General features: G+C 41.0%; 1 protein-coding gene across 1 annotated transcript in view; it reads left to right on the top strand.

Annotated features, from left to right (window-relative positions):
- The first annotated feature begins 861 nt into the window (after positions 1-861).
- The window catches only part of MET (MET proto-oncogene, receptor tyrosine kinase), a 94,534-nt gene continuing 85,000 nt past the window's right edge, over positions 862-10,395 (top strand). Inside the window, exon 1 of the mRNA XM_018558899.1 lies at positions 862-2,060. Within this exon, the coding sequence (XP_018414401.1) occupies positions 873-2,060 (1,188 nt within the window). The 5' untranslated portion in view covers positions 862-872. The remainder of the gene's footprint in view (positions 2,061-10,395) is intronic.

Here is a 10,395-nt window from a genome sequence, read left to right as displayed (position 1 = left end):
TACAGTGGAGTGATACACAAATAAGATAATTAAGATACTTTTTTGTTAATAGTTAGGGTATTTCAATGCATTTGTAAGGTGTAACTCCTGAGTTTAGTGTTACTTTAAGGAAGCGTTTAAGCATCTTGAGCCAAACTATCCGCACACACCATGTGATAAATATTTCTCCATTTTTATTACAACATGGTTGTACACACAACTACCAATGGATAGAAAACTAAAAAGCTCCTTGTTTTGCCCATATATAAATATGTTTTGCTGCCATGTGGTATTAAGTGATCATGGGACTGGGTGACCTGGCTTATTGTTTACCACTAATCTCATTCTGCTATCTGACATACAGTAGGCTAGTATTTTTCAGGAAAGGTCATGCATTTCCTTGGCCTCTGATAACAACATCTGACTTTTCTCTTGTATTGTGTGATCATTTTTTACTCAACAACTATAATGTTGTATCATTAGAAAAACAAGATGTGTGACTCACATTGTGTTTGTGGTGCTCACACTTGTATGAAGCCACTGTAATCAGCCTAGCGTTTCACAGAGCATGAAATGTCACGCTGGTCATCGGTCAGCACCACATCAAACCACACCATTGTAACTCAGGATAAAAGAAAAGTGTGAGCTTTGTAAACCTAATCATTGCCTGGGATAAAATTGGCGTTGATACCACAAAAACACAGACCATCATTGTTTAAAAATGATCTCAATACTATTATGTTAAATCAGCCAGGTATTTCTATTTTGAATTATTGTATCATCTCAAAGTGCTTGTTTTTACTGTCTAGACATTTGCAAGTAAGCTATTGTTTTTTTTTCTGTATATACTTTTTTAATACTTTTGTTCTTTTTAACAGCTTATTTGGACCAAGATGCCAAGGAATGTGCCTGTTCTATCAGTCCTGGTAATCTTCTGCGGGCTAGTGTGGAATAGTGTTGAACAGTGCGAAGAGACAGCTAAAATGTCAGAGATGAACCTTGATATTGAATATAACCTCCATTCCTTCACCGCTGATACACAAATACAAAATATCCTTCAGCACAATGGTTACGTTTATGTCGGAGCAGTGAACAAGCTCTTTGTACTCAATGAAAACCTCACTAAAGTATCTGAGTACAAAACAGGACCTGTATTAGAACAGTCTGACTGTGGGGGACCTTGTGAGGGCTGTCTGGATAAGGAACACACTTCAAATGGTACTTGGAAGGACAATGTCAATATGGCTTTACTTTTTGAAGACTTCTATGAGGAACAACTGATAAGCTGTGGAAGTGTTCATCAAGGAACCTGTCAGCGGCATGTGCTTAACCAAGACAAACCCTGGGACATAGGAAGTAACGTTCACTGTTTGTTCTCCTCGCTGGCTACAAATGTCTCAGATTGCCCTGACTGTGTTGTCAGTGACTTGGGAAGTAAGATCCTGGTAACCGAAAAGGATAGGTTTGTCACATTCTATGTAGGCAACACTCTTAGAGAATCACCCTCCAGTCTTCATTCAGTGTCGATCCGGAGACTGAAAGAAACACAAGATGGATTTGAGTTTCTTACAGATCATTCTTACATGGATATCCTCCCCAAATTTAGAGAGTCACATCCTGTCCAATACATTCATACCTTTAAAAGTGACAACTTTATTTACTTTTTAACAGTACAGAAAGAATCTCTGGACTCCCAGGCCTATCACACTAGAATCATCAGATTCTGTGCTTCAGACTCTGAGTTGCGCTCCTATATTGAAATGCCTTTTGACTGTTTCTATACAGAGAGGCGCAGGAAAAGATTGGCTATGCAAGAGAATTTCAATATTTTACAAGCTGCCACTATCAGCAAAGCAGGGGAAGCCTTGCAAAATGAGATTAGATTCAGTCCAAATGATGACATCTTATATGCTGTCTTTGCCCAAAGTAAGCCAGACTCTCCCGAATTGACAAACAGATCTGCTGTATGTGCAGTATCTATAAAAATGATCAATGAAGTCTTCGACAGTGGTTTAGGAACACATACCAACTGTCTGGGGCATTTTTTTGGAAGAGACAGCCACAATTCATGCATTCACAAGGTGGGTTCTATGTGTTTAGTCCACAGTGAGTTATACAAATCAATAGTACTTATTTACTAACATAATAATGTATTACATTTCTACCATGAAAAACAATCTACCTTTTAAACAAGGTTTTGTATTATTGTTTTGTATTATTCTTCTCAATACCTACAACATAAATATTTAAAATAAATAAGAAACATAAGAATATATTTAAATGTATTTTTAAAATTGCCATCCTTTATGTTTACAGCAATCACTTGCCTTGCCAGTTATGCATGCATTTTAGGAGCATTAAATTAACCAAAAATTTCAACTGGTACCACTGTGGTGAACAATTAGTTCCAATACAGTTTTACTATAAAAACTTATAAGAGATCACAGAATAGCACAATATCAACACTCTGGAAAACTTTAGAGTTTATTTATAGAACAAGCTATCCCCCCTTTCACAGGTGAAGTATACACTATATAAAAACTAAAGCAAACTTTATTTCAGATTTTTACCCGACTCTATTTTTAAGAATTCAATGTAGACCTTATCATTGCCTTCCTCCTAATGCTAAGTATCTGCCCTTATTATAACTGCCTGAGCAGTCTCAGTTAGAGCTGCAGCTAATGATTATTTTCAAAATCGATTAGTTAGCCGATTGTTAAGTCCGATTAATTGGATAAAACAATAAAATAATTTTTTTTTAAATTGCTCCAATGATGGGACTTCTAGTTTGTATGAGATTGTAGTCCATCACAGGAGCAAGCTTGGAGCGGTGGAAGTAAAAAAAGAGGAAAAAAAAAGTGTGGTGTGCAATATAGTGAAATGAAAAATTTAAAATTATACAGCAATTAATGCAGAATGGCACCGGCAATGGAGGACTACAAATCCCAGCTATAGTACATTGTAGCTGGCGGTATTCTGCATTGTGCTGTACAATGTACAATTGCTGGGTTTTGCAGTGCTCTATAGCTGGTGGTATTCTGCATTGTGCTGTATATAATGTACTATTGCTGGGATTTGTTGTACTCCTCTATAGCTTGCGGTATTCTGCATTGCGCTGTATAATGTATTGCTGGGATTTGTATTCCTATGTATAGTATACAGCACAATGTACCATCAGCTATAGAGGAATACAAATCCCAGCAATACATTACAGAGCACCATGTGTGGGAAAGTGCAGGCTTACCTGAGCAGTCTTCCAGCAACTTGCTTCTGAAATCGGGCCTGTCTATCGGCGGCTGTCATCCCCCCACACCTGCTCCTCCTTACTTCTCCCTGCGCCGATCGTGGATGTGGGCGGGCGGTGAGGCGAGGAGAAGGTGCAGCGTGTGGAGCGTGGATGTGGGCGGGTCTGGCAGCGGCGAGCGTGAGATGGAGGTGCGGCGCGCAGCGTGTGTGGAGCCGTGAACAGGGCCAACTAACCGGAAGCCGATTAATCGATGATTGAAAAAGATGACAACTTTTTCAATCATCGATTATGATCGATTATGTCGATTAGTTGTTGCAGCCCTAGTCTCAGTGTTGTAATAAGAAGATAAACAGCCTGGTGTTCCATTGGATTTGCACTACTCTTTTCCAGTCTCTTACCAGAAGAAGAAACTCCAATTTCAGTGGATGCCTGTAATTTGACTTCAGGATCAGTGCAGACTTTTAGTAAAAGCTGTGAACCAATAACATGAGCAGGAAATTAGATTTATGGGGCATACTATACATGGTGTACAAAAAGCCCTTAGAATGTCATATTGTAGGGAAGGGACATATTCTTTTTTTTTTACACTTTTGCAAACAAAAATGAAAAATTACTATTAACATTTAATTACAATATGACTTGAGTAGCAGCTGTATATAATATTTTATTTTAAAACAACAGGGATGTCTTTGTTTAACTAGATATGAGCATTGGGCATGCAGAACTGAAAACACACTTTATTAAAGTACAGAGAGCGTATGTAGCACACCCTGTCCTTACCCCCTTCCCCCTCGCTGTTGCTTCCCCCTCATTTGCTGGAAAATCCTGGCTGTCAAAATTTCAGTTGGGGGGTTTCTGTGTTATATAGTAGCTGTTACAGGGCAGGGGAAAGTTTGGCCCTCCAGCTGTGGTGAAACTACAAATCCCATGATGCATCTGTCTCTGGGATTCATGCCTGCGGCTGTGAGAATCTTGCAATGCCTCATGGGATTTGTAGTTCCACAACAGCTGGAGGGCCGGAGTTTACCTGCCTCTGTTTGACAGCTTCTGCTGTACAAAAAAAAACACACCTTCTGAACAGTGTTTATAAACACTATAAAATTCAGACATACAAAATAACATTATTGTTACTTTGTATTTACTCTGTTTCATTCATCTGCAGGTCAGAAGAGTAATCTTTGATGTGGACATGAAGCCAGTAAAAAGAAACCTAAAAAGTAAAAAAATAAGTTTTGTTCCATAAAATAATTACTATTTAACATGTTTTTATCCCTTAGTTTACTATAATCAACTCTAATCAACAACTTCTTCCCCTTAGCTCCCTATTTTCTTTTTTTTTTAAACAAATATTTTTTTTAAACTTTAGTGTTACATTACAAACAATTCCAAAATTAAAAAAAAAAAATACAAGTTTATTTCATTTGAAAACCAGAACCAGTACCAGAATCATAATTAATAAGATTCATACTTTTTATCTACCATAACGCTATTTGTTTAAACTATCACTGGTCAGTGTTAGTTTTTACAGTGTTAGTTTTTTACACTGGTTGGTGTAGTTTTGTACATATTTTGTCTATCAAGTGCATAAAAAAATTAAATCTCTTCTGCCAGACAATATCAATGTAAAAATCAATACCAATCAAAACCCATGGCTTGAGATCTTTAACCTTTCGTTATCATAGGCAGTACTGCCCATCTAGTTTGCAACTGATAGAAATATGCCAGCACAGTATAGACACAGACAGGGTTAACTATGGTAAACATGAACTCCACAGCCCCCTCCTTAACAGTACATGGAAGGGGATAGCTAGCTATGATTTTTTACATTTCAGTTTTTTGTACATGCTGAAGAGTTAAAGGAGAATGATGAGGTGAGTGATTTTCACTCAGCCTCATAATCTGAGCCGACCTGTGACGCTTGCTCGCTCACTTCTCGATCCTGTTCCGGCAGAGAGCCGTGACAGGGGAGTGACTGGATTCCCCCCTCCCCTGTCCTATCCTCCAGTGCTGACTGGTGGAACGGATGGGGGAGGGGCTGGTACAGCTGTCTCTGCCTCTAGATAGGCAGAGCCAGCTGTCACTCACGCAGCTGGGTGGATCCAGACAGCATTGTCGGGATCTGTCCCGACTTCGGCGTCTCAGTATACCGCAAGCTGTGGCTCGCTGTATACTGAGCTTTGGGTGACGGGAGGACGCTAGTTTGTGTCCTCCCGTTACCCATAGGAGAACTATGGGGAAAAGCCCTAACCCCTTAGTTCTTCATTAAACCACCTTGCAGGACCGTATTGGTTAGCTGTCTGCACTCTGGTAGCTGGGCCTGCATACCTGCTGTGGCCATTATGAGGGGGCCCCATTATTTTTCCTGATTTTATATATTTATTTTAAATTATGGAGAATGCAATAGCAGATGCATAAACATGCAATGGTAGGCAGGAAAACTCAAACCTCCCAAGTGGACAGAGATAGAATCAGCAATAATGGAAGGAATCCTCACTGTTGGCGAATCCTAGACATAGTGTAATGTGTATTGAGAATTTCAAATGAAAAAAGAAAACAAGCCAGGAGGAAAGCCCAGTCATGTGACTTGTCAGAGTCATGTGACCAGCTTCTCAGTGTTAAGCAGAGAGCTCTGTGACACACCACAGGCCCCACATTATGGCTTGCATTTTAGAAATAAACGCAGGCAGCTGTGTGGAGTAACTTTGCAGTGTATAGGGAAGAGTGGATATCAGTATCTAAAAGTCTATTTGTCATTAAGCTTGCCATACACAGATTGAATTTTGTCTGATTCCCTCTGAATTGGGTAAAATTTGATCCGTGGGTGGCCCTAACGCCACCACCCAGTTTGTCAAAAGTCGATTTTTGTTAAAGGAATTGGGTGGAAGATTGTCAGCCGAACAGTGACTGTAGCTGCAGTCACTGTTCAATTATATTTTGACAGCCAGGGTGCCAACTGTCAGGATACCTTAGCCAGAAGAGGGAATTCCCTCATCCGTAGCATGGATCGTGGAATCAAGCTGTTTTTTAGCCATGGGCTGAATGAGAAAAATTGTACAGTGTATGGTCAGCTTTTTAGTCAGGAGACACCCAGCACATGTTTGCAGCCATACTGTGTGCATAAAGTGATCACAACTGAGAACTGACTAGGAGTGCCTATGATAAAAATCTGGCCCTAGGGCCAGCAGTCAGACCACTAATGCCATTATAGACACAGATAAATACCTTCTGTTTGAAAAGATTTAAGTCTAAAATATAGACAACATCTGCGGAGCAAAATTGAATCCGAGGAAATCAAATAGTGTCGCACATAAAGCTGTGTTCCTGGTTGGCAGCTGTTGGTCGCGGCATGGATTAACCCTTTCAATTTGTTTTCTTCCTTTCAAAGTATGGCAGCTGTCATATAAATCCTGCCTCTTCTTTGTATTCTGATAGTCATACTGTATGACATTTTAGCAACTGACAGAGCATTTGACTAAAGTTAGAAGATCTGGCTAATGAAAAAACTTAGAGAGGGGAATTTATCAAAACTGGAGCAAACTAAATATGGAGCATCTGTGCATGGCAGCCAATCAGCTTCTCTCTTTCATTTTCAAATCTTAACTGAACAAACTGAAAAGAGAAGCTGATTGGTTGCCCTGGGCAACTGCTCCAGATTTTGTCTGCCTTAGTTTTGATGAATTCCCCTGACTGTCTCTCATTAGGAGAATGTTTAAAAGAGAACTAAAGCCAACCTTTTTTTCTGGCTTAAGTCCTCTTTTGGGTCAAAGGAGTTCATTTATTAATGTACTCCTGTGACCCAAAGTCAGCATCTAGCGGGCTACTGCCTGTTATATGCTGCAGCTGGGAAGCACCCTAACAATATTGTCAGGATCCACCCTGCTGCCTGATTGACAGCTGCCTCTCTAGAGCCAGAGCCAGCTGTGCCCGCCCCCTCAACTGTTCAGTCAGCACTGGAGGGGGTATTCCAGAGAGTACAATACAGTTCATACTACTAACTTCCTCTTTTTGGTGTACATCTTTATTGATATAAAGTAGTATTAGTCTCCCAAACTTTTTTTCAATAATGACTCCAGATCAAACAATTATACATTGCCCAGCAAAGTATTTCTTTACATTTTTGACCAACCATTTACAGTCATTATGGGGTCTATTCACGAAGCAGCCGAAGGATCTGGCCGTAGCTTCCATACAGCTCCCGAAGTCGGCTGGGCGGCTCAGTCGTGCCGAAGGCATATGCTTCGGCTCGACTGAGCTGAGGTGAAAGCCGAAGCTGGCCGAGCGGCCAGCCATTGGCCGGCCGTCAGCCTGCTTCTGACAGCTGGGCAGAGCCAGCCGTGATGTTACGGCTGGCTCCGGCCACTTGCAGAGAGAACAGCGTCCCTGGTTACCAGCTAACCAGGGACACTGATCACCAGACAGCCCAAATCTCCCGGGCGCTCTGGGAGACTCCCGCTCCCGGCCGCCCAGGAGAGAAACACTTCTTTTTCTTTTTTATTCTGACACGGAGCCGTTGGCTGGCGTCAGAATAAAAAAAAAAAAAATGTCAGCATGGGAATGCCTTGCTAGATTCCTATTGGCTATTTGAATTTGCAATAGCCAATAGAAAACTAGCTATTGCACCCGCCCACTGCTGCAGTTCTCCATCAGGTCCCCACTAGTGATTGACAGCAGCACTGGGTGGGTGCAATAGCTAGTTTGATATTGGCTATTGTAAATTGAAATAGCCAATAGGAATCTAGCAATTCATTCCTATGGCGAAAATGTTTTGTTTTTTTTGACGGTAGCAGAAGCGCCGGCCAATAGAAAACAGTTGGGTGGAGATAGCTGTCACCGCTCCGCACAATCGTTTTCTATTTATTTATTTTTTACTTTTTTAACTATTTTTCTGTTCTGCTCGGTCCCACAGAGCTCAGCGGCATTCGGCTATTCACTCACTGCTGTTCGGCATCTATAAGAATAGACCGAACAGCAGCGAGTAGCCTGCCGGAGGTTCAGCTTAGCCGATCCAGATGTTGGATCGGCTGAGTCGAACTCCTTCTGCACTTCTGGTTGGCCGAACATGCTGAGCATGTTCGGCCGACCCTAAGCCACGCGAAGCCACCCGATGTACGGCTGATTACAGCCGATATACGGCTGAAATCAGCCGTACCAGCCTGAAGTGAATAGTTGAACAGTGTTCGGCTCACTTTGCTTCAGGTCGGTCATTCACTCGGCTGCCTACGGCAGCTTAGTGAATAGACCCCTATGTTTCAGAACGGCTCCCCTCTCCTCCCTCCTTCCTTCTCCAAGCGAGTGGATGGCCGGCTGCTGGAGACTGACAATTGATTGTGGGTTTAGAAAGAATTATATGGTCTTCACAGACTTGTGATAGCTGAAAACATTTAAGATATTACATAATCACTTGCAAACATTGTGAGTCCCTGAGAGCCAAGTAGCAAGCCATTTTGACCAGTACTTGTCTAAAAACATAGGGATGTTTCTCTAGTGTGCTTTACCAAGATCACAAATTACCTAAACAATCAAACCCTAACCTCTAAGTAGTTGGCAAAGAAAGTTGATAGAAATTCCATCTGTAATTACAGCTTCTGCCTTTGTGTGCAGCTCTCATGGAACTTTTGTGTGGTGACTTTTAATCAGAAGTGAATGCACAAAGTGATTTTACAAAATCTCCCACTTTTTTGTGCAGAACTGGGAGATGAAGCTTTTCTTTCTACATACTGCATTCATCCATGAGCCAAATTATTGCATCCCAACAACTTGAACTTGAGTGGGAAAATTATTTACCGCCAGTCATAAATCATCTGCTTATTTATGGTCTTAAGGTAGCCACACACATCGATATGATCATTCAATCAATCAATAATTTGAGCAATTAAAATGATCACATTTAATAAAAATCATGGGCCAGAGAACTTCCATTCAATTGTTTTAGTGATCTGGCAAGTTGATTATCCGTAACGAAATGTTATTGATCATTTCTGATGGATCAAATAAATATCTGCATGTTTGTCAGACAACCGTTATAATACAAATCAATTAAATGATAGTTTTCAATAGATCGTTTCTGATAAATAATATTTTTAATCAGTGCCATATGTGTTGCATTGTTCGATATTTGAATCAGTGTTAAATAGCCTGGTTGCAATTGTTTATATCTAAGTCAATCATAAATTTGCTTGCCCAGGCAGCCTGATCTGCTCTGTATGATTAGCTTTAGGGTTCTACCTAAAACAACAAAAGACCAGTCAGCGCACTAGTAGGAGGGATCAATGGTCCAAATAGTCACATGAAAATGCTAAAGAAAAAGCCAAAAGAAATTCTCAGGATACTGCCAAAATGGGTGTGCTGCTCTTCATGCAGGTAGAGGAACCCCACAACTGAAAAACAACAAAAGAAAGAGAGCAGAGCATACCACCTAGTGCATTAAATGTGGATTTATGTATGAAAAAATTAAGTACATAGGCATTGTACTCACAAGAATAGCAGAGAGGAGTACTTTCAAGGTTCTCTATTATGTCCTTGTCTTTCAATAGACACACTGGGGTGTTTTACCTGACTTCTTGCCCCCTGGACCCTGTTCCCTCACCACTACTCCAGTCACCCTATTGCTCTATTCTACACTCTCTTACCCACATTTTTAATCTTTCCCTCTCTACTGGCATCTTTCCCTCCCCTCTAAAACATGTGTTGGTCACCCCAATACCCAAAAAAACGTCACTGGACTCTACCACCCTCAACAATCTCAGACCAATCTCATTACTCCCATTCACCTCCAAATTCCTTGAATGCCTAATTTACAACAGCCTGAGCCACCACCTCACTGATAACAACCTCCTCGACCCCTTACAGTCCGACTTTTGCCCCTAAAACTTACTAATGACTTGCTAACTGCCTAAAACAATGGTCACGGCTTCTTACTTTTGTTCTACTTTTTTCTGCTGCTTTTGACACAGTTGACCACCCGCTGCTACTCAAAAAAACTCCACTCTTCCTTTTGTGTAGGGGTCCCCCCAGGCTCTGTCCTTGGACACCTTCTCTTCTCTATCTATGCCTTCTCCCTTGGTCAGTTGATAACCTCACATGGCTTCCAATACCATCTCTATGCCGATAACACTCAAAGTAATCACTCCACAACCAACTCCCTCTGTGTCTTTGCACGTCACTAATTT

Source organism: Nanorana parkeri, unplaced genomic scaffold, assembly GCF_000935625.1.
Source record: "Nanorana parkeri isolate BGI_ZX_2015 unplaced genomic scaffold, ASM93562v1 scaffold15, whole genome shotgun sequence".
Taxonomy (NCBI): domain Eukaryota; kingdom Metazoa; phylum Chordata; class Amphibia; order Anura; family Dicroglossidae; genus Nanorana; species Nanorana parkeri.
The sequence above is the reverse complement of the archived record's forward strand: the minus strand, read 5'-3'. Positions and strand labels throughout refer to the sequence as shown.